Raw genomic sequence first — 24817 nt, 5'->3', positions numbered from 1 at the left:
TGGAAAGCTGCCACCCACCTCCTTAGTTACAAGCGACAGATACATTCTCTCTATAAATAGGGACTGGAACTGCCAGCCTTACGTTGTTTAGTCTCAGCCTAAAGCGAAACAAATGGGAATCCCATCTGCACAGCAACGGCCTGGAGAGGGTGTGGTTGGAAGCAAGAGTTGTTTTCTCTTGGAGAGCCTGTGCTTTTATAACCAGCTCCTTCAGGATCTGGAGGATGTCACAAGGTCCTCTTGCTATGCCCAGCTACGAAAGCAGGAGAGGAAAAAGTGAACCAAGACTGAGTTTTATAGAATGAACAAAGTGTGCTTAGTATTCTCTGCAGAGAGGCGAAAGCTGGCCAAGAGATTTAACTGTTTCCTAGGTGAACCAGTTTTATCCTGGAAGCAGGGGCATTCCTGGGTAGGTAAAAGACTCCAGGGAACAAACTCACCATGCAAATGTGCATCGATAGATAGATAGATGTTGTTGTTGTTTAGTCATTTAGTTGTGTCCAACTCTTTGTGACCCCATGGACCAGAGCACGCCAGGCACTCCTGTCTTCCACTGCCTCCCGCAGTTTGGTCAAACTCATGCTGGTAGCTTCGAGAACACTGTCCAACCATCTAGTCCTCTGTCGTCCCCTTCTCCTTCTCCAACATCAGGGTCTTTTCCAGGGAGTCTTCTCTTCTCATGAGGTGGCCAAAGTATTGGAGCCTCAGCTTCACGATCTGTCCTTCCAGTGAGCACTCAGGGCTGATTTCTTTAAGAATGGAGAGGTTTGATCTTCTTGCAGTCCATGGGACTCTCAAGAGTCTCCTCCAGCACCAGAATTCAAAAGCATCAATTCTTTGGTGATCAGCCTTCTTTATGGTCCAGCTCTCACTTCCATACATCACTACTGGGAAAACCATAGCTTTAACTATATGGACCTTTGTTGGATAGATAGATAGATAGATTAGATAGATAGATAGATAGATAGATGATAGATGATAGATAGATAGATAGATAGATGATAGATAGATAGATAGATAGATAGATAGATGATAGATATAGATAGATAGATAGATAGATAGATAGATAGATAGATAGATGATAGATAGATAGATAGATAGATAGATAGATAGATAGATAGATAGATCCATATTCAGGCCAACTGCCAGAGGAGAAAAACCAGCAAAGCTCTAGATCCAGCTACCTAGCTAATTTGTATACATAATAAAAACAAGAACAAGAAACAAACCAATACCTGCCCTCCCACAAACACATTTAAAAGGAGGCCCATGGGGGTCATTTTACTGGACCCTGAGCTGCCCCCGAACTGAGCTGGCTGCCTGACGAGTCCCCGTGCGCTGCGCTAAACCAGCACAGCATGGCACAGGGACTCGCTTTTGCAACACCGGAAATCATGTCTGCGCACGCGCAGACGCCGGAAATTGCGGGTGCACGTGCTCACGCGCACCCACAATCCAGCCCACACAGGGGGCTCCGTGGCAGTGAACCGGCCCAGGCAAGTTAAGCCTTGCCGACCCCTGGGATATAGGATGTTAATCAGCCCAAGGTCTGGTTGAAGAGGAGCATTTTCACCCAGCACCTAAAGATGTATGATGAAGGTGCCAGGCGAGCTTCTCTGGAGAGAGCATTCCAGCAATGGGGAGCCACTGCAGAGAAGGCCCCATTCTCCTGTTGCCACCTTCTGGACCTCTCAAGAAGGAGGCACACGAAGAAGGACCTCAGGTGATGGTTGCAGGGTCCAGGTCAGTTCATAGGGGGAGAGGCGGTCCTTGAGGTATTGTGATCCTGAGCACCTTCCTTGTCAAAGGTCAAAGCGCACAGTAACAACACTGATGCTTCTTCTCCCTCAGGAGGTTGTGGACTCTCCTTCCTTGGCGGTTTTAAAGCAGAAGCTGGACGGCCATCTGTCGTGGATGCTTTAGCTAAGATTCCTGCATTGCAGGGGGTTGGACTACATGACCCTTGGGGTCCCTTCCGACTCTACAATTCTATGAAGGACGTGTGCTAGGATACTGGAAGGTTCTTGTCCTGCCCTGCTGCACAGCAAAGCAAGTCCCCAACTGAGCTTAAGGCAAGGCAGCATTTGGGTACTGCTTTTGTAACACAGCCCTATGGAATTGCTCCAGTAAGAAATGAGCTGAATCTGAGCCCTTATATAATAACAGCAACAAGTGTAGCAAAGTCCTGCTTTACCTAAAGAGGTCTAGCCTCCTCCAATAATCTCCTACTGTGACGGAGTGGAGGGACCTCTGAGTCAAAGGAGGGTGAGGCTGGTTCACCACTCACCACACGAAGGAGTCTGCCCACTTTGATGGTACCCAACTCTCACCTTACCTCCATTCAGTAAGTCGCCACTGTGAGTGGAGGGCTCGTAATTTTGTACAGACTTTGCATGAATGAGCCTCCCCGTATTTCTTAATATAAAGATGCAGAAAAATCACCCACTCTCAGAATTATGTTCAGACCCAAGTCACCGTTGTACCCTGTAACTCCCCCCCCCATTGCGAGTCATTTTCAGAAAAGCAACTCACACAGAATCACACTGGTGAACCCCTCTAAAGGAGGGCAATTCTTACTCTCTTTTTTTGGTTTAAGAATGATGTGTAGCATGCCTTTCAATCTGGTGTGATATACCTTCAATCAAGGGTGGAGTTGGGGGCTGACGTTTGGGACTCATTCAGCAGAACACACACCCAGAAAATCCAGCAAAATGGCTTACCACAGGCATAGGCAAACTCCGGCCCTCCAGATGTTCCCATCATCCCTGACCACTGGTCCTGTTAGCTAGGGATGGTGGGAATTGTAGTCCCAAACATCTGGAGGGCCTATGCCTGGCTTACCACATTTTGAAGTAAATGAAGCAATAACATTACCATCTAATGAGCCCCCGCCCAGGCTGATAAAACTGTTAAATCTAGAGGTGGGGCTGTGTAAGAGCATTTTATCTAAGAGTACCATTCCTATATTATTATTATTATTATTATTATTATTATTATTATTATTATTATTATCAGAAAAAAGGCGTGTCTTGACTATGAGAAACTTAAGCCCCCCAATATATATATATAATTTCAATTGGTTACACTGTGGATAGGGATCCTATGATTCTCCAGATATTTATGGGGCTGGGATCAGACTTCCCCCCACCAGCCAGCATGGCCAGTAGTTGGAGCTGATGGGGGCTGGAGTCCAGCCATATCTGGAGGTTCACCGATCCCCCACCCCCTTATGTTTGCTTGAGGGATGGCCTGATGCAAAGTACAGGTTCTCAACCTCGGTTTTCCATCTGTAAAATGGGATTAACCCTGACCTCATCACACAGGGTCACTGTGAAAACTCCCAGCATATGAGGCTGTAATGCCCTCATGCTTGCTGCAGCCTGTGACAGGCCAATTGTAGCTGGTGGAGGTGGCAGCTGAGGCTGGGGTGGGGTGGCGAGAGAAAGACAGCGCGTTGCAGGTGAAGGGCTCATGGGACATTTGTCACTCACAAAAGCCTCCATCTGGAAATACTCAAAAGGTAAGAGCCCTTGCTAGAGGAGGAGGAACTGAAAGCGCATGATTTAAAACAGCTGAATAAACTCTTAAGCCAGCAAAGGGGGAGTGTGTGTGTGTGTGTGTGTGTGTGTGATAGAGAGAGAGAGAGAGAGAGAGAGAGAGAGAGAGAGAGAGAGGCAGGGGGAGGGAAGGAACCAACAACCAAGGACATTGGTGGCTCCAAAATCTTTGTATTATTGCCACATTATTCTTGTAAAGATCTCAGTGGTATTCAAGTCCACCCTTCCCTCTGCAACCGAGCCCTGCTGATCACTACATGGTTTTCATCCTCCACACACACACCCCCCCAATGCCTTCAACACAAGCATCTATGAAAGCCGTTTTTCACCAAGGCTGAAATGAACGAAGTACATTGGGTCTCCTCACCCCCCCTTCTTCTTTTGGGAAAAAAATAGTAATAAATGAATCGTTTCATTTCAACCTTGGGCAACGGGATTTTAGGTGTTACATTTGAAATGAACCATGCAATTACATAGGAGCAGCCAGTTAACCAATGAGGGGAAGGACATGGATTTAGGAAGATTATCTAAACAGTTGAACACATTTTCCATGTGTGTGTCAAAAAAGCTTGGGATGTTTGGGCTGTGCTGCCCCCCCCCGCCTCTCCTGTTGTAGAAGGGAGTCGGTAAATGTCCAAAACGAAAGACTCAGGTTTTTGATTTCTATTTGTGGTACAGGAAACTGGCGACGACAAATCTTGGTGGCCGATTCAGTGAAATAACATCTCCTTTACCCACACGGCCAGCTCCATCTCAAACAAGCCGGGCACGGGATTGGAAGCTTAGCTGACTGAGCTATCCAGCCAGCCCAAAGAGGCAAATCAAAATATATTTTGCTGCTGAAGGAAGTTTTAAACTGAAATGTTACTTCGTGTGCCCTGGACTTACACCAAGGTATCTGAAAACTTTTATGGATTTACAGACTGGTTTTTAGCAACAGAACACAACTTTTAACCACTGCAGAAAGTTATTGCGTTGTGTATTCCACCTTGATCAAGCCACGGCAATGAAATGCAAAGGATGGATCTGATCTCTTGATAATGGTGAGTGATTATTTTTAACCAATCTGTTTAAGTTTCCTGTATGATGTTGTAAAGGCTGGGGCCACCTAACATTTGCTTGAGAGTAAGTATAATAGAAGGGACGCGGGTGGCGCTGTGGGTAAAAGCCTCAGTGCCTAGGGCTTGCTGATCGAAAGGTCAGCGGTTCGAATCCCCGTGGCGGGGTGCGCTCCCGCTGCTCGGTCCCAGCGCCTGCCAACCTAGCAGTTCGAAAGCACCCCCGGGTGCAAGTAGATAAATAGGGACCGCTTACTGGCGGGAAGGTAAACGGCGTTTCCGTGTGCTGCGCTGGCTCGCCAAGATGCAGCTTTGTCACGCTGGCCACGTGACCCGGAAGTGTCTCCGGACAGCGCTGGCCCCCGGCCTCTTGAGTGAGATGGGCGCACAACCCCAGAGTCTGTCAAGACTGGCCCGTACGGGCAGGGGTACCTTTACCTTTTTAAGTATAATAGAATCCAGAGGGCGGTACTTCTAGATGGCTATGTTCAAAGAGGTTTAACAGGCGCCCACACATCTTTTGGTCGTCAAAATGAAAGGACTTCATTCAAGAGGCATAGTGATATACAAACCCACAACAGCAATTCAATTCAAAATCCTTTATTAGGCATATCGCCCACAACAGCAAATTCCAGAATTTAAATATGCAAGCTGAAATAAAAACAAAAGCATTCAGCTGAATAAGGGAATACTTGAGATTGTAGCACTGGACAGCAGCATCAGTTGCCCCCAATGCCCACAAACATCACAAAGTCAGAGACACTGTGGGAAAAATAGATGGGTGAGTAGATTCAGTCACTAGTCGCTGCTTGAAAATAAAGCAAGGGAGGGCCAGGGCATGAGCAGCAGTGAGCCCTGCTGGGGTACTGGTGCCCAGGCAGGTACCCAGGGATGTCAGCTGTTGACAATGGGCTTGGATGGAACCATCTAAGGTGAGGCAGGTGGTGACAAGGGAAAGGGCTTTCTTGGTGGTGGCACCCTGCATGCGGAATGCTCTCCCTTGGGAGAGCAGCCTTCTCTGCTGTCTTTTATCTGTTTTATTTGAGCCGATTTATGCTGTTTTTACGTGCCTCTTAGGAAAATGGAAGCTGTCATTTCCCCTATGTATATCATTGTGTCATTTGTATGAAAATGCTATTGTTACATCGCCAGGATTCTTTAAAACGAACAGATTAACGTAAATAAGCAGGTGCAAGAAGCATTTATAAGTTTATTCACATCTTCGTTCACTCATATTTACTTATATATTCATTTATTTATATATTCATCTTAAGCTTCTCTGAAAATATTATTTCTGAATCTTAAAAATGAAAAGCATATAGATAAATGGTTGTGCAAATCAGACTGGAACTTCAGTGCTGGGGAAACTGGGGAATGAACACCTTCTCCCATGTTGTTTCCCCATCAAAAACTGTTTTGGGTTCCCCCGCAACCTGCTCCCCAGAGGTGCTGTTTTCTCTGTCAGAGAAAACATAGCAGGGACATCTCTCCTTGGAGCTAGATTTGAATACCTGCTTAAGCTGGTATATGCAGCCCTGTCTTCCCAAATGTAAACCTGCTGGGTTACATAAGGGCTTTATGCTGAAATAACTAGCCGTGCCTACTATTAATGCTTAGATATTATAGGGGGGAGGCGGCAATAATAGGCTTTCACATCATGCCGGTTACCTGGGTAAGGAGCCAGGTGGCTGGCCGCAAGAGCAGAGCTTAACAGTGATAATCTTTGGCAACAAAACCTCATGTTAAAAATGAAACTCTGCTGACAACTTGGAGAAGTTGTCAGAATGTTGGGGGATCAAGGAAAGGAAAGGAAGGAAAATTTTGAACTGAGCAGTTCTGCCTTTTGCTGGGCACATGAAACATACGACAAAAGACTTACAGAATACTTACAGCTAAATCCTTGCAGCTGAAATAACAACAGCTCCCAAAGATGTTGTGAATTCTTCCGACTCGGCCCCAGACATTTTAAGGGGCTAAAGGGGGCCGGTGGCAACATGCTTCTCTAAGCAATAGAGGGAAGCCGCCCCCCCCCCCGGCAACAGCAATATTAAACTTTCGGAAAACCTGAAATGAGCTATATTTAGTCCTTGCCGCTTCTTTGTGTGGTCCTCTTGGTGCATAGGCTTTCAAAGAAGAAGGAGTTTGCATTGACTGCCAAGCCCTACTTCCTAGTAGTATCATTTCTGTGGGAAATATTAAAGCCAGCATCACAAACGCAGAGCTGCAGCTTGGTGTGGACGGTACGGATTGGGCCCAGACTAAGGTAGTTGTGCACTGGCCTGCAAGCGCTCCAATTGGAGAACAGCCTTTACCAAAGGTGTCGTGGGCTTTGAAGACGCTCAAACTCTGGATGAAAGGGAGAAACGTGCTAAGAGGAAGGCACGCTTGGCAAACCCTCACCGTGATTAACTCCCACCTGGAAACCTATGTCCCCACTGTGGAAGGATGTGTGGATCCAGAATTGGCCTCCACAGTCACTTACGGACCCACTATTAAAACTGTGTTCATGGAAGACAATCTTACTCAGCTACGAGTGATCGCCAAAGAAGAAGAGTTGCGCATTGAATTCTCGCTGGACTATGACTCACAGATAGTCTGGAACTGAACCTGGGAGGGCCAACTGCCATATTATTTTTAAAATATGGCTGGGTGCAATGGTGGGGAAATAGCCAAAGTGGGGAAGATTGTGGGATCAGCTAGCCTGTGTGCTTGCCAAGTCGGCTGTCCACGTGCTAATTGTTGATGCTGTTATGTACTGAAGTTCTCACCCTGGGCCAGCAGGGGGATACTGTAGATAGTTTTCACTCAGGTCCACGTCAGTTATTTTAGGCGGGAAACCCTGGGTTGTTGTTGCTACAATGTTGATAGCTGGCTGCCTATAAAAGCAGGCTGGCTGAGCTGTTTGCTGTTCAGTTTTCTGTTCCAGCTTACAAAATAAAGAGCTGCTTTGGAGAAATCGAGATGCGCAACCTCCATGGCCCCTTGTCCCTTCTTAAAGGTAAAGGGACCCCTGACCATTAGGCCAGTCGCGGACGACTCTGGGGTTGCGGTGCTCATCTCGCTTTATTGGCTGAGGGAACTGACGTACAGCTTCCGGGTCATGTGGCCAGCATGACTAAGCCGCTTCTGGTGAACCAGAGCAGCGCCGTTTACCTTCCCGCCAGAGTGGTACCTATTTATCTACTTGCACTTTGACGTGCTTTTGAACTGCTAGGTTGGCAGGAGCAGGGACCGAGCAATGGGAGCTCACCCCGTCGCGGGGATTCCAACTGCCGACCTTCTGATCGGCAAGTCCTAGGCTCTGTGGTTTAACCCACAGCACCTTAGGGTTTTACAAATCTTTAAACCAGAGTTGAACTAGATAGCTTTCCAAATACAGGTTTCCTTCAGACAGAAGCTATCCTCTGTTAAGTAGGACATAAGACCAGCCTAGAAACTAGTCAGTGATGGAACTGAGTTGAATCTACACTAAAGAAACCTGGGCACTGTTCGGCTCCAGTTGTTATGCTCCAACTCCCATCAGCTGCAGCCAGCATGGCCAATGGTCATGGATGATGGGAGATGGAGTTCAAAAACATCCGGAGAGCCACATATTCCCCACTCCTGTTACAGTCTATCTGACCACTGTTTCTATAGTATAAAGGGGAAGGGGTGATAAACTTGTGAAAATAAAGGTAAGAGCTTTGGTTGTGGTTAAAATAACTTCTATTTAGTCAAAAACTTCCATCTCCAAATATTCATTCAGTTTCAAATTCAAGTACAGTGGTACCTCGGGTTACAGATGCTTCAGGTTACAGACGTTTCAGGTTACAGACTCCACTAACCCAGAAATAGTACCTCTGGTTAAGAACTTTGCTTCAGGATGAGAACAGAAATTGTGTGACAGCGGTGTGGAGGCAGTGGGAGGCCCCATTAGCTAAAGTGGCACCTCAGGTTAAGAACAGTTTCAGGTTAAGAACAGACCTCCGGAACGAATTAAGTTCTTAACCCGAGGTACTACTGTATTTTTCATATTACCAGACAACTTTTCCTGAAAACTGGGGGGTTGGGCTGTGTGTCAAATGGTATTTTATAATACCTCCTTTAATTCAGGCATTAAAGGGGTCTTTATTTCAGCCTCTACTTTAGGAGTAACCACTTTAAAAAGAAGCCAGATTTTTTTTAAAAAAGAAACTAATGTTCAAAATGTAGATGAAAGTCCACAAAAACGATTAAAAAAAAAACACCAGTCGTGGCAATGCCAAATTGGCAATTTCATATAAATCACTACGGCTCCAAAGCCAAAATAATTTATATGCTGCACAGCAACCAGTTATTAGGGGGGGGAAATAGTTGGTCATAAGATCCTAGGATCAAAACTGTGCGATTTAAAGGCACTCTGCTTGAAGACATATTGCAGAACTGAGAAGAATATGGCAAAGAGTAACTATAATGGTCACAAGTGTTGTAACATATGGTCCCATTAATTCAGGTAAAAGTGACTGGGGCTTTTATTTATATACTGCCCTATACCCGGAGGTCTCAGGGCGGTCCACAGAACAAAATCAAACTATAAAACCACAAAATATGTAATAAAAATAAAAGCAACAACCCAATAACCCCTTTTGTGCATAAGGGGGGTGGGGTGGGAGAGAGATGAAGGCAGGACTCCTGTGAGGCAGGTTCCAGGTCTGAATGAGTCCTCAGCGGGCTCTTCTTCTTCCCCAGAATTCCCTTCTCCCGTCTATGGCTATTCCTGGCTAGAGCAATAGATGGTATCGAGCCATCATTTAATATTTTGGACAGTGTCCTCACAGTGCCTGATGGTTCCACTGTTGTGGAGCATTGTGGGCAATATAATAATAATAATAATAATAATAATAATAATAATAATAATAATAATAATAATAATTTATTATTTATACCCCACCCATCTGGCTGGGCCTCCCCAGCCACTCTGGGCGGCTTCCATAGAAACCAAAAATACAGTAAAATATCACACATTAAAAACTTCCCTGAACAGGGCTGCCTTAAGATGTCTTCTGAATGTCAGGTAGTTGTTTATCGCTTTGACATCTGCTGGAAGGGCGTTCCACAGGGCGGGCGCCACTACCGAGAAGGCCCTCTGCCTGGTTCCCTGTAGCTTTGCTTCTCGCAATGAGGGAACCGCCAGAAGGCCCTCGGCGCTGGACCTCAGCATCCGGGCAGAATGATGGGGGTGGAGACGCTCCTTCAGGTATACCGGACCGAGGCCGTTTAGGGCTTTAAAGGTCAGCACCAACACTTTGAATTGTGCTCGGAAACGTACTGGGAGCCACTTGGCCCAGGACAAACATCAGCTCCACAAATCCCTGGTGGAATACTCCACTCCCTAAAGCTGCCCGAGGCGTTTGCATGCTGACACTGAGGCTTGAATTCAAGCTACATGTAAACCTGGGCTGCCCATTTAGCAGGTTCTCTGTTTTGAGACTTGGGGCGGGGGAGAATTTAGTTCAGTTCAATTTGAAATGTAAATCTGCCCAATCCACACTTTCCAAAACAATAGAAGAACTGCGGCACAACCATCCTTCAAAATTTGCAGTTCTCTGAATTTTGCTGGGGAGCTCTCCAGCCAAGTAATGTGGACACAAAAATGCACATACTGGGGTAAAGTTTGCATAAAATGCATATATCAATGAAAATATCATACGAAAATGCATTATATTAGGGGAAACTCTTTTGCAAAAATGTGTACATTAGGGGAAACTGCATTTCAGATAGGTATCTATTAGAAAAAAAATTAAAATTTTCATCATATTTTTTTTGGAAAAGCCATCACATCAGTTTGTGAACTGAGCTTAAGCTTGGAAAAATGAAAAACCAAGAGAACCCGAAGTTGACGGATTTGCCCATCCCTAGTTGAGATTACTCTCTCCATTATTCCATCAGTTATGAAAACTAACATATCGGGGAGCGTCCTTGTTCCTCCAGACAAGCCAGGGTTTCTTTGCGTGATTATCTGCAGGGAGTACACCCATTTGGGAACATTCAAAAGCAACATCCCCACCGTGACCTTCGACATGACATGGAAAAATCCTTCCCACCCCCTTCATCCTCCTCCAGGTCTAAAGTGCCTTCTGTGTTCAAAGCCACCTAGTGAGCACCTCTTCCTTTCGAGGTCAGGGCTCTCCTCATCAGCAGGCAAATTTATAATTTGTTTATTTATGCTCCTGCCTGCTGGCCTGCCACTGGGGGTCTGCTGCCCCAGACTTCCCAAATCCCTTTCCTCGCTTATCTGCTTCCTGCCTCTCTGCTAAAGCCCCCACTCCCTTTCATATGGCTGTAATCTCTCCTCTCCTAATGCACCACAGGTGATGCTCTGTTCCCTTATTCTGGCTTTAGTCAGGGTCTTACGCCTGCCTCTCATTTCTTCCCCTGTTTTTTGCCTGCTTATTACCCGGCCCTCGGCTTGTTTCTCCTCCTCCTCTGTTTCATGCTCACTCCCACTGTCATGCTCCCGTTCTGTCCTCCATCCCAGTCCGCCCACTCTCACTCTCTCATCTTCACGCCAGGCTGCCATCCTACCTTCCCTCCCACGCTCTTCTTTCATTTCACCTCTGTCTCTCACACGCTCCGATTCATCCTTGATCTGCTGCTGCCTCTTTTACTGCTGCTTCCTTTCCCGTATGTCTATCAGCTCCTGCTTCCCCTTCTCTGTATCAGTCACCGGCATCCACACCCAATGCATTTCTTGCCCCAATGCATTTCTTATCCTCCGTCAGGCTAAGCAGCGCTGCTTCATCACTGATCTCTCCCTTGCAACCTCACTTCCAGTCTGATTGGCTCACCTTTCAATTGGACTGTCAATACTTGGATGCACTGGGGAGGATGTCCCCCCAACCTCTCTTCACAAACCCTTACTTGAAGGGTCACCTTATCTCACATATGCCCTCTCGATTGCTTCTGTTTGCAGAAGTCCGCTCCACTTCACTCCACCCACTCTCCTCTGGGGGCGGGGGACAAAGTCCCACATTGCCCGGGGGATCCCGGCCACGTCATAAACCAGCTGGCCAATCCGGTGGCTGGGGGGGGGGCGTGGCCGGGGTCATTTAAGCTTAGGCGCTAGCCAGAGGGCTTCCTCTTGGCTCACTTCTTTAAACTCCCTCCCCCCTCCCTATTTTACAGGTTTCTGTTTTATCGGCCTTGCTAGGGACCTTGGTTGGTTGCCCTTGAGGGGCCTGGTAGGAATTTTTCCACTTGGCAAAATTGGCATGGGGCCTTGTGGTTTTCGCTTACCTCGTAGCAATTGTCACAACTTTGTAAGGTTTTGCGGTTGGGCATTGTTTGACCTTATGATGGGGGAGGGGAGGTGCGGCCATCACCTGCCCCTCCAAGCTTAAGGGTGTTCCATTAAAGGAATCTGGGGGTGTGGATCTTGTCCGAAGCCCGGGGCAGGGCTAGGGCCATGACACGACCCCGACGGAAACATCTGGGGGAGCTCAAGTTGGTCTGCATCGACATGGCTCCCCTTTCTGGTGGTTTACCCTTACTGGACTTCCTGCGCAATGGGCAGGAGTCAGATATAGTCGGGTTCATTCAATGCCTAAGCCAATACCGCTCACAGTCTGTAATCAATAAAGTTGTGGCCAAATTTGCCCAATTAACATTAACGTATTATCTGTGTCCTGGTGTCTTCTTTACAAGGGGGTGGCTGCGGGGTCTAGATATGCAACTGCCATTCCTATGAATGCTTCCTAGTGTTTGTCCTGCACTTGCAAGGTAACTAGCCTTCACTGTAGAAACGCTTACACTCTAGAACTCTCTGCACATTGACATTAGGTAGCACTAGCATAGCATGGGTTGCCAGTGCCCGGGGCCATGCAGAGTGAGGGAAACAGAAGGAATATGCATGCACATTCAACTGCCTAACAGCATCTGCATCACCCAGGAGATCGCAGCTGCAGAGATAAGAAAAGAAGAGTTGTTCGGTTGTCTGGAGAGGTCACTTCCTGGTTCGCATGCAGAAACTTTTTTCAACAGAGCCCAGCAATAGAAGCGTGTAGCTGTATCGTGGCGGCACCAGGTATTGAGATTTTGTGCCACTAACAATTTTGCCACAACCACCCCATGCCCCTCCCATGCTATGCCACTGCCAGGCAGGCACCTTGGCTGTATTTCTTCTGGCATTAGCTTAAAAACTTTTATTTGTTTAGGTAAGCCTACCCAGGGGTAAGGGACGCAGGTCATGCTGTGGTCTAAACCACTGAGCCTAGGGCTTGCCGATCAGGAGGTCAGCAGTTCGAATCCCCGCAATTGGGTGAGCTCCCATTGCTCTGTCCCAGCTCCTGCCCACCTAGCAGTTCGAAAGCATGTCAAGTGCAAGTAGATAAATAGGCGGGAAGGTAAACAGCGTTTCCGTGTGCTGCTCTGGTTCACCAGAAGCAGCTTAGTCATGCTGGCCACATGACCCAGAAGCTGTCTGCGGACAAAACGCCAGCTCCCTCGGCCTTTAGAGCGAGATGAGCGCCCAACCCCAGAGTCATCCATGACTGGACCTGACATTCAGGGGTACCTTTACCCAGGTGTATACTTTTGAGCTGAATTTTTATTTTATTATGTATATTTTTAATACTGCCAATTTTACTTACATTCTGATCCTTTCTTTAAAGCTCAGCTTGTTCTAATATACAATTTCATTTGTATTTTAAAATGAGTATTTTATATTGTTTCAAGTGATCCACTTAGAGGCTTTCAATTAAAATTCTGTTAAATAAAGAGCTTAGGGAACTTTATGGAGCGTATGTTTTACCAATGGCAATTAAACACGACAGCTAAATTGAGCTTCCATGTTCAGGTGCAGTTTACCAGAACTCAGTGACAAACAACAGGGGCAGACTTCATGCCTTGCTTGGGAGCTTCCTGGGAGCATCTGACAGGCTGCTATAAGCAGCAGAGGATTATGGCCTAGGCGGACCTTCGGTCTGATCAAGCAAAGCAATCCTTAAAGACATTCTTTCATCCTCCTCTACCACCCACCCACAGATGCTCTCCATCCCTGAATACATACTCACTCAAAAGTTTTGTTAAAGTGTAACATTCCTATCAGGGCCCACACATCTTAGCAAAACAGTAACGGTTTCACAGCAGTTGCCTTTCGGGAGCCCCTGCTGCTTGTTGGTCCCTCCTTTTTACACACTGCAAATTCTGAATTCACGGTCCTTGCTCGTCACAAGAAATGCCACAAAAAGGCCAGGGCATTTCACCTACACACAAACTGAATCACAGATCCTTGACAGGCTTCCGGGGAATCTGTCTGGGGGCGGCTAGGAGGCACGAGGAGCACAAATCATCAGGCGAGCTCTTTCGGTAGCAAGTCACAGCTGTCAACGTTTCCTTTCCTACAAACCCTTTTGCTGTGCAAACTGCAGCTTAACAAATACGTCTCCTCCATTAGCGCCGGGTCTCTTCAGCATCTTAGGAACATTCCATGTACAGTAGAACCTCGGCTTACGTTACCCTTGGGTAACGTAAACTTCGGGTTGCGAAAGCGGAAAACCCGAAGTATTTTTCTGGGTTTCGCTGCTCATGCATGCACAAAAGCACTCTACGCATGGCGCACATGCGCAGAAGCGCCCTGTCGCGTCATGTGCATGCACAGAACAGGCACCTCTGGTTGTGGAAACCTCAGGATCCGACTGGAGCTCTGGAATGGATCCTGAAGGTACCACTATATAAAGGTAAAGGGACCCCTAACCATTAGGTCCAGTCGTGACCGATTTTGGGGTTGCGGCGCTCATCTCGCTTTATTGGCCGAGGGAGCCGGCGTACAGCTCCCGGGTCATGTGGCCAGCATGACTAAGCCGCTTCTGGCAAACCAGAGCAGCGCATGGAAAAGTCATTTACCTTCCCGCCGGAGCGGTATCTAGTTATCTACTTGCACTTTGACGTGCTTTCGAACTGCTAGGTGGGCAGGAGCAGGGACCGAACAACGGGAGCTCACCCTGTCATGGGGATTCGAACCACCGACCTTCTGATTGGCAAGTCCTAGGCTCTGTGGTTTAACCCACAGCGCCACCACTGTATAGAGAGGCGTAATCCTATTGCTCAGTGGCAGAACGCTTGCTTTCCATGTAAGAAGTCCTAGTTTCAATGCTCACCATCTCTGACAAAAGGTGTAGGGGAACCCCAAGTCTGAGGCCCTGGAGAGCTGCTGCCTGTCAGAGCAAGTACTGAGCTGGATGGACAAAAATAGCTTGACTCAATGTAAGGCAGCTTTCTAAGCTGGAGAATGAATAATTGTTTCACGTGTTAAAAAGAATAATGGCTACACACTTGGCAACCATTCGGACTTGTAGCATACCCCATAATACTTTTTGCCTTCTTGTTGAGAGTCACATTCCCATGGTGATAATGGGGGAGGAATTCAAGTCAGGTTGCATTTAAAGAACAAACAGGCCCATTCCAAAACAACACATGAAGCAAAATACAGCCACCCTGGGAAATTTGCAATTCTCCAGGGCAGTTCTCCAGCCAAGCAATGCATACCAAAATGATAAATTGTGCCTAAAAAGGTATATACTAGTGAAATTAACATACAAAAATATGACAGGCTACGGTTAGAGGGTTGGGGTTAGGACTTCCAGATATTGCTGCACAACATTTCCCATAATCCCTGTCCATTGACATGCCTACTGGGGCTGATGGGGGCTGTAGTTCAGCAAATTCTGGAGGGTCATACAGTTCTCATGCATGGTCTACACTGGCCATGAAGCTCACAGTCCTGATCCAGCTGAGACCCCATATCTGCAAATTTTAGGGAAAGGAAAATGCACTGGCAAATCGCCTCCTCTGTGAACTGGCTCTGAATGACAGGCACTTCAGTTTAACCCTGACCCTCTCAATAGACAATAAAGATGTCTTGGCAGTATGCTGCCTTCTTTCCCTTTGAGTTTATTGCTCTTGAGGCTATATAAATTGTGATGAGGGAGAATATGCCCCTCCAGCTCATCATGCAAACGGTGTCCACCCTGCTGTGCAGTGCCCTTCAGCCCTGTAGATGTAATGGAAACTGTAAGGCCTAGGAACCGAGGAAGCCGTCTTGTACAATGTCAGACCTGTTGATCCATCTAGCTCAGTATCACATCTCCAGGTGTTTTTGGAATACAACTCCCATCATCCATGACCACTGCCCCCATTAGCTAGGGATGATGGGAGCTTTAGTCCAAAAACAGCTGGAGACCCAAGTTTGGAAAGCCCTGGTCTACACTGACTGGCTGTGATTCCCTGGGGTTTCAGAAAGGGTTCTCTCCTAGCCCTACCTAGAGATGCTGGGGATGGAGGCCAAGACCTTTTGCACACCGGGCAGATGCCATGCCAATGAGCAACAACCTTTCCTCTCTTCCCTGCCTCCATCCTATGAAACTGCAAGCCTTTGTCAGAAGAGTTAACCCTTTATAAGGTAAACCAAAATGGCAAGACCCTAATTGTGGGGGGTGGGGTGCACTAAGACATCTGGTGGGATGCCCTGGACACAAAAAAATCCACTGGGCTCATTTATCATTTTTCTTCCCCCTGCCCCTTTTTGCGGTTAGGAAACAATAGCTGTGTCCCATAGCCCTGTACAGAATTACTGAAAGAAAGTCATGTGACAGTCGGAGGGTGTGTTTTCAATTATTGCACTTGAAGCTTTCTGCCGGGGCCGCAAAGACAAACAGCCTTCTGAGGGAGTCTGCTGCTGCTTTGTTGTAAGTCGCTTTTAACATTTCATTTCTTAGAATGGTTCTATATGCTTCTCTCCTGTTCCCGCTGCAATAACCCCAGGCTCTGCTAGACGAAGTTATAAGAAAGGGGGAACCTACCAATGGGATAGCCCAAGACACATTGGATCCTTCTCCTTTTATTTATGGGAAAAGCTCAAAAGAGGAAGAGGAGGAGGAGGAGGAGGAGGAGGAGGAGGAAGAAGAAGAAGAAGAAGAAGAAGAAGAAGAAGAAGAAGAAGAAGAAGAAGAAGAAGAAAGTGCTGAACCTTCTCGGCTTCTCATCAGAGTGGATGAAAGAAGCCGAACTACGCTGCTCGCGCCAAACGGCACAGAAACCCTCGTGATCTCTACAGCAAGGAAGAAATCTGGCATTTCCTGCCTTTTCATTAACAGCAATACTCTCCAGTTCGGTTTTGCAATTGCGCCAAATAGTTTTTATTATATTCGTAAATGCTCTGTTTGGTTATCCCAAATGAATTCTGTGTAAACAGAATGGACGCTGTTCCTTGCAAGCACATTTGTTTACATAAAGAACCAAAAAAAAAAAAAAAGGTTAGGATAATTTAGCACAAAACAGAGGAAGGGAGGTTGGAAGCGGGTGTGTGTGTGTGTGTGCGTGTGTAGAAGTGAGACCAGCCAGCCAAGCTGTTAAACATTTGATTTGGATTACAAAAACAACGCAAGACAACTTTGTATCTGGAGCGCACACAGGAAACAGAAGAAAAATCCTTAAGGAGGAGAGTGTGTTTCATCAGGGCATGTTGGCTACACCGACTTATGACTGCATTGGATTTGGCAGGTGGGCAAGTGTCTACAAAATAATTCTCCATAGGTTAGTTCACAAAACTTGTGGGGCATTTGTATTATTCTTTTCTGCATGGTCGATCGTGACAGTGAATCTTATTCCTTCACCTAGCAGCTAAAAAAGGAGGAGGAAAAACTTAAGAAAGTTTCAGATCCACTCAGCCACATCAGGTAAACCTTCTTTCAGGTAGGAGAGCCACCAAAAAGAAGAAAAAGAGGGGGGAAAGAGGACATGATTTTTCATGTGTTATATTTAAATGTATAAAGGCACATTTAGAAATACTGTAATTTAGATAGATATACTGTCAGTTAGGGATTTTCCCAGTCTTAAATTCAATTCTCCACATTTCCACACCAGTTTGCACATTGCTTTTTAAACAAGTCCTCACGAAAATGCAAAAGCATCTTAGTGCAAATTTCTCCCAAAAGACAGTTTTTTTGTATGCAATTTGGCAAAATATATACAGTTTGACAAAGCATTTCATTTATGCAATGCACTTTTGTACGTCATTTTCACCAATGTATGCATTTCTATGCACGCTATATCCAAATACGTACATTTTTGTACACATTACTTGGCTGGAGACCTGAATTGCAAAATTCAGAAAAGTGTGAGTTTTCAAAGATGGCTGTATTTGGTTCATGCAATATTCTGGACAGGGCTAATGAGGGTAAGTTTGCCTTTAAATGCAAACTGAATTGAAGTCCCCCCCTATCCCTGAATATAGTACATGTCACCACAGTGAGAAAGACTATGACCAGATGACCCAGGCATTTGCTCAGGCTGCTATCCTGGTGCTAACTGGGGATAGGCAATTCTATTGCTCCCAATGCTCTTGTTTCTTTATCTTTAAACCAGACTTGGGTTGGTTGTTGTTGTTGTTTAGTCGTTTAGTCGTGTCCGACTCTTCGTGACCCCGTGGACCAGAGCACGCCAGGCACTCCTGTCTTCCACTGCCTCCCGCAGTTTGGTCAAACTCATGCTGGTAGCTTCGAGAACACTGTCCAACAATCTCGTCCTCTGTCATCCCCTTCTCCTTGTGCCCTCCATCTTTCCCAACATCAGGGTCTTTTCCAGGCAGTCTTCTCTTCTCATGAGGTGGCCAAAGTATCTGAGCCTCAGCTTCACAATCTGTCCTTCTAGTGAGAACTCAGAGCTGATTTCCTTAAGAATGGATAGGTTTGATCTTCTTGCAATCCATGGGACTCTCAAGAGTCTCCTCCAGCACCTCAAATGGTAACTTGGTCACATGACCACCTTAGTTTTAAGCTCAGCACACACACGTGTGGATATGTAGGCAGATGTATTATGTTGAACTCTGGGTCAGTGCTCATGGGTCAAAATTTAAAGCACTTCGGTCTACCATAAAAACACTTATTCAGCATTGGCCTAGGAAATCCATCTTATCTATCCCCCCTTGCGCTCTTTTGATCCCTGCTTGTGCAGCTTCGACCTGTGCCTTATTAATCCTTTCCCCGAATGCATTCCTTCCAGGAAAACGAACATTTATCAGAAGGTGGTCTCGAATTCCTTTCTTCACTTATTGAGATTTTCCTTTCCAAGGCGATAGATCATGCTTAAGGGAAGCAGCTGGGCTGTTTTCAACGCCAGGCTGGTTTCTCCTGTAATTGCTTCTGTTGTGGTTGCTGTTGTGGCTCTGATTTATGACAGGGTTAGTCCATTTCCATGTACAGCACGAACCCTTTTAGCCAAGGATGAGCAGGTCCTTGATTACCTGGGGTTCACAGATGAGGCAAAGAGGGGCTAGACACTGCTCCACAAATTTGGTTCTCCTCTGTTATCTTTCTCAAGAAAAAAGAAAGAAACAAGCAAAGCCCAGGAGGGAAAACCCCAATAGCCAAAATTGTGGGTGCATGCTTCAATTCTCTTAGAGCACACAAAAGCCCCAGAAGATGGTATTGGCACCGTAATTTGGTTGCTTGAGGATTTCAGATGTTTAAGTAAAGGTAAAGTGGCCCCTGACCATTAGGTCCAGTCATGACCGACTCTGGGGTTGCGGCGCTCATCTCGCTTTATTAGCTGAGGGAGCCAGCGTACAGCTTCCGGGTCATGTGGCCAGCATGACTAAGCCGCTTCTGGTGAACCAGAGCAGCGTACGGAAATGCCATTTACCTTCCTGCCGGAGCGGTACCTATTTATCTACTTGCACTTTGTGCTTTCAAACTTCTAGGTTGGCAGGAGCTGGGACCAAACAACGGGAGCTCACCCCGTCGCGGGGATTCAAACCGCCGACCTTCTGATCAGCAAGTCCTAGGCTCTGTGGTTTAACCCACAGCGCCACCCACGTCCCTTTCAGATGTTTAAAGAAGAGCAAACGCCTAGCTTTGATAGAACAGAAGGACCTGGGGGCCATGTAATCTATACCCTCTCCATGCAGGATCTAAAATGCAGAATGCAATACAACATCTCTGAAAGGTGGCCTTCCAACTCTCATAATGTTTACCCAAAGGAGAGGCTTTCTGGCAGCAAGAGGTGTTCCTAAGGTTCAGAAGATCTATGGCTAACGCTTAGGGAAAGAGCTCAAAGAGTTTCCTAAAGACACCTCTGAGTGGTTGGGTGTGGAGCAGCAGTGCTTTTCAAAATGCCTCGCACCATTCCTACATCTAGCAAAGCTAAACTAAATTATGCAAAAACTAATATGACATTATGCACCGTTGACTCAATGTGCATTATTCTCCGAATGCTATACAGTGGTACCTCGGGTTACATACGCTTCAGGTTACAGACTCCGCTAACCCAGAAATAGTACCTCGGGTTAAGAACGTTGCTTCAGGATGAGAACAGAAATTGTGCTCCAGTGGTACGGTGGCAGCAGGAGGCCCCATTAGCTAAAGTGGTGTTTCAGGTTAAGAACAGTCTCAGGTTAAGAACAGACCTCCAGAACGAATTAAGTACATAACCCGAGGTACCACTGTATACAGTCATACCTTGGAAGTTGAAGGGAATCCATTCCGGAAGTCCGTTTGACTTCCAAAGCATTCAAAAACCAAAGCGTGGCTTCTGATTGGCTGCAGGAATTGGAAGCCATGGAAGTCCCATCGGACTTTCAGCTTCCAAAAGAACGTTTGAAAACTGGAACAGTCAGGTCCAGGTTTCGATCATTTGGGAGCCAAAACGTTTGAGAACTAGCCTGTTCGAAAACCAAGGTACGACTGTACAGCTTAGTTTTCTTTGGTTCAGAAATGAAATAGTTTAATACAGAATACATGTATCAAGGAAGACCTTATTCACCTCTTCCTTGCTAGGCCTCAGCACCAATCATTCCCTGCTATGAAAATCCCATATGCAGAGCCAACATCCATATCCTCCTTTCTAGGGTCACAATATGTGCAGACGACTTGAGGTTTTAAAGGAAAAACAGCCAGAGCTGGTCTGGTCACACATCATGATTCATCAGTACATTAGCAGAAAAGGAATGAAAAGAAGAGGATACTGAGGAGATTCTGTTTGGTGCACTTCCCAAAATTATATGCAAACCAAAACACAGCTACCCTTTAAAATTCGCAGTTCTCTGAATGTTGTGATGGAGCTTTCCGATTAAAGAAATGTGTACAAAAATGTGTATATTAGAGAGAGGGTACATAAAAAGGGCCTTCTTAGTGGCTGCTCCCAGATTGTGGAACTCCTTGTTGGTGCAAAACATATATAGAAATGAGAATTCCTGGATACCAGGATCCAAGTTTGGGACAAGTATTCTTTGGTGAGAGCACTGCAGCAGAGATTTAGAGTCACAAAATGTGTAACAAAGTGTAGAAATATAAGCTGCTAGACCTTTAAAATATGCCCTTCCAAGTAAGTGAGTCCCACTTCCCCTAGCATAGAAGACAACACGTTTGATAAGTTAAAATTTGGTTTACTTACAAACTCTTCAAAGGCCTGGTTCATGTGCTTTCCCATATATCTGTCAGAAAAGTTGCACAGGCAGTAAAACTAAGCTTAGTTACAAAGTGGTGAAAGTTCCTAAAGGTAAAGGTACCCCTGCCCGTACGGGCCAGTCTTGACAGACTCTAGGGTTGTGCGCCCATCTCACTCAAGAGGCCGGGGGCCAGCGCTGTCCGGAGACACTTCCGGGTCACGTGGCCAGCGTGACAAAGCTGCATCTGGCAAGCCAGCGCAGCACACGGAAACGCCGTTTACCTTCCCGCCAGTAAGCGGTCCTTATTTATCTACTTGCACCCGGGGGTGCTTTCGAACTGCTAGGTTGGCAGGCGCTGGGACCGAGCAACGGGAGCGCACCCCGCCGCGGGGATTCGAACCGCCGACCTTTCAATCGGCAAGCCCTAGGCACTGAGGCTTTTACCCACAGCGCCACCCGCGTCCCTGAAAGTTCCTAGATTATTGATATAGGAACTCAAAAGTATATGGTGAGAGCCATGCTGTTGAGCTGGAGCAACCAGCTCAAACCTCTTAACACACTGAACTTCTCAGGTAGACTCGGAGGAAAACAATAGTCTTGTTTGCCTATTTCCTCCTAAAGTAAGGGAAGTGGCATTGCTAGCCGGGCAGGACAGCTTACTCTATGGTATTAACTCCTTCATGTATTAATTAGACTGAAGTATGTTGATTATGTGAGGCTGGTTATCCCACACTCCCTTCTATGGGAGGCTGGCCTCCTTTTTGGTTCCAACAGTCCTTTGGCTACTAACTGGCTGTTGTGGCAGGTCTTCTGAGATTGGGTGTTGTAGTGTGTGGGTGCTTTTAAATGGTTTTGAGTGCTTTCAGTGTTGCTGAAAATGACATTCATAAATGTGTATATTATGAGAAATGCACACTAAAAAGCTGGTGAGTTTTCACAAGGAATTCTAAGATTGGGAAAATGAGATTCTCAGAGATACAGAAAAGGAAAGATTCATCCATCCCTGGTAAGGATAATCAGATCAGTCTATTTCTGGTCTGTGTCAGTTACATGAGCATTCATTCATAAATTTGGTTTCATTTTCACATCATTTTGTGCCTGCATTTTTGGTACACATTTTAACTTGAAATATTTATCCTAAAATATGTAAGTTTGCTGAGCCAAAAATTATATTCTAAAATCTGGAGCAACACAAAAGTGAAAGGAAACTGCCTTCTGGGGAAACTAATTCTTGGTTGGTCTACTTACAAAACCCCAGACCTAACAAAATCCTCAAAAGCATCTGTATGATGCATATTTTTGGCTTTTAAACATGTTTCCTTTGCATAATTTAATTCCACAAGGCGTAAATGTATATGCTATCCAATGAGATCTTTTTTTTTAAGCACTACCCTTAAGATGTTAGAAGAGGAAATCATCTTTGTAGAGATATGTTACTACAATAGTTAACTATGTGCCAATATAGATAACAGCTAGTGTGCCATGAGAAATAAAATTTAAATCAAACTATTACAAGCTACCATAACTCTGAAGAACTACCCACAAGTGGAAGCTGCCCGTTAGCCCTTTTTGAAACTCCATGCTGTCCTCTTGCTTCCTTTCAATCTGCTGAGGATGGCCAGTTCTGCCTCATATGAGTTTGGTGCAATGGACTTATCCCCTTATTCCTCATAGAGACACATAGACCTAACTTAAGAGGAGTTCACCCCCTGCTTTTCTGCATGAGTTACTCTTTTGCACCTGAAACAGTGACTCACACAGAACACAGTGGGGCAGACTTCTCTGAAGGTAGGCAATTCCTACTCTCAAAATCCTCTTAAAAAGGGGTGAAGTGAAACCAGGTAGCCGATAATAGCAAGCATCCTGGTCTTTGTGGAACTACCAGCAGTGGTATAGCATGGATTGCCAGTGCCCGGGAGAAGGCAAGTATTGCACCCTCTAAATATTTCACTGCCAGCCAGAGTGGACAGCACTGGGCTAGATGGGCAAAAACAGTCTGACCAGGGATCAATCAATTTCCTAAGCATGTCCAAATTCCCCGATGAGGAAAGGCTACAACATGGCAGGGGGTGGGGAGTAGTTTAGAGAAAAGGCAAGTAAGACGGCGTTACTGGGGTGGTTGGGAAAAGAGACTGTGTGTGCAGTTCCATTCCTCTCCATAGGCAGCTGAATATCAGAACAGGACTACAATCACAGCCAATCCTAGACTTCTGCACATCAATGCATTTATTTGGATACAGTTTCTTGACTCCCTCTGTCCCCATCTGGCCAGCCGCCAGCCCAGAGCTTCCTTTCCTTAAGCAGCTACAGGTGGCTTCAGGCTGGACAGATAATCAAGCTACTTGCCTTCCCCAAAGGGAAAAAAGATACAGGGATCCTCTATCCGGCGTACCTGTATTACAGATGTTTGGAAACATGTGCTTGCCACATGCCCACTTCGATTTTTGGGTGTATTTTTGAGGAGGAAGGGGCACAGGAGGATTGCCAAAACTGAAGAGGACCGATGCAAAATATTTGTTTTGAGTCTTCCATGGTGCTTAGAGACAGAAATAGAAAGAATATAAAGCCAAGAGATGAAGGCGGCGAAGGAGGGGTGAGGGGAGACATGCCTAGCACTTCTCTGAAAAATACAGAATTAGCAAGTCATGAGGCATCACGTTGCTGTGCCTGAACTGAAGGCCTGTGTCTTAAAAAAAATAAAAATCGCAAATTTGAAACGGTGTGTTATTTTGGGGTGGGGTGGGGAAGAAGAGATGAAACAGCAATATCTACAAGCCAGCTTTCTCTCCTCTGTATCTCTCTCCTCCAGCAGGATGTTCAGCTGCAATAATTGGGACAAGCCCCTGTAATAGCCATGGCAAATTGACGGGAAACAGCAGATTACTGGGTGGGCGAAGATGGAGCGACAGAACAGCGCAAAGAGTCGGAAGTCGAAAACCCTGCGCTCCATTTCACGCTCCCTCATCCTCTGCAATGGCAAGAACAGCGACGACGGATCGAGCCCGGAGGAGAAGTACCCCAATCCCTTCGAAACGCAGGCCAACTGGGGTCAAGAGGAAAGCGACTACTGCCCTCGGCTTCAATTAACGTGTGCATCGTCAAGCGAGGACAGCCCTCCTGATCCTTTTATGATCACCAGCATGATGCAACTGAGGGCTGCGGCCAGCGATGGCTGCAAGAATATGAAGAGAAAGTTCTTCATCAAGGTAGGAGGTCACACCTGACCACTGGATGTTTGGTGTTCCCTAAGATCTGGGTAAGAGTTACCCCCCCCCCAGTTGAATATGGGTTTTCTCCTGATCAGATGTTTGGGAGACAAACCCCAGAACCATGTCCCTTTCCCAAGGCAGCATGAATTTCCGTGCCAAGGGTATTACCCCCCCTACTGTGTGGCTTGCTCATCCAATGTGCTCTCCGTTCTGCAGCACAGCAGGCTCATCCTACCAGGAATACAGAGAGCATTGCTATGATACAAAGCTGTCATTACAGCGCACACAGCAGGGGTAAGCTGGGGTCTTAAAAGGCACCTCTCATCAGCAAAATGTGGCTTAAAAGCTGTTAATTGGAGGGAAATGCTCGGAGACAGGTCCTCCGACTTGTGTTGCAAACGTTACGGGTGCCCCTTAGAGATGTCACATATATACAGAGAGAGCCCCAGGCCATAGGCTGGAAAGACAGGCAATAATCCTAATGCAGTGAAAGGTATCACTATTCATATCTGTTTCTCTCACCTACTGTTATTCATTGGCAAAGGGGATTTTGAAGCCGTGCGAAAGCCTGCATGGCTTGGAGTGGAGTAGATA

General features: G+C 46.3%; 1 protein-coding gene across 8 annotated transcripts in view; it reads left to right on the top strand.

Annotated features, from left to right (window-relative positions):
- The window catches only part of IL16 (interleukin 16), a 68145-nt gene that overhangs the window by 5529 nt on the left and 37799 nt on the right, over positions 1 to 24817 (top strand). Inside the window, exons 2-3 of one of the 8 annotated variants that reach the window (XM_053364351.1) lie at positions 4236 to 4600; positions 23824 to 24220. In XM_053364351.1, the coding sequence (XP_053220326.1) occupies positions 23912 to 24220 (309 nt within the window). In that variant the 5' untranslated portion in view covers positions 4236 to 4600; positions 23824 to 23911. The other 7 variants (XM_053364350.1, XM_053364349.1, XM_053364352.1 and 4 more) reach the window with 7 other exon arrangements.

The sequence above is a fragment of the Podarcis raffonei genome, chromosome 14, assembly GCF_027172205.1.
Source record: "Podarcis raffonei isolate rPodRaf1 chromosome 14, rPodRaf1.pri, whole genome shotgun sequence".
Lineage (NCBI taxonomy): Eukaryota > Metazoa > Chordata > Lepidosauria > Squamata > Lacertidae > Podarcis > Podarcis raffonei.
This window is presented reverse-complemented; position numbering and strand designations above follow the sequence as displayed.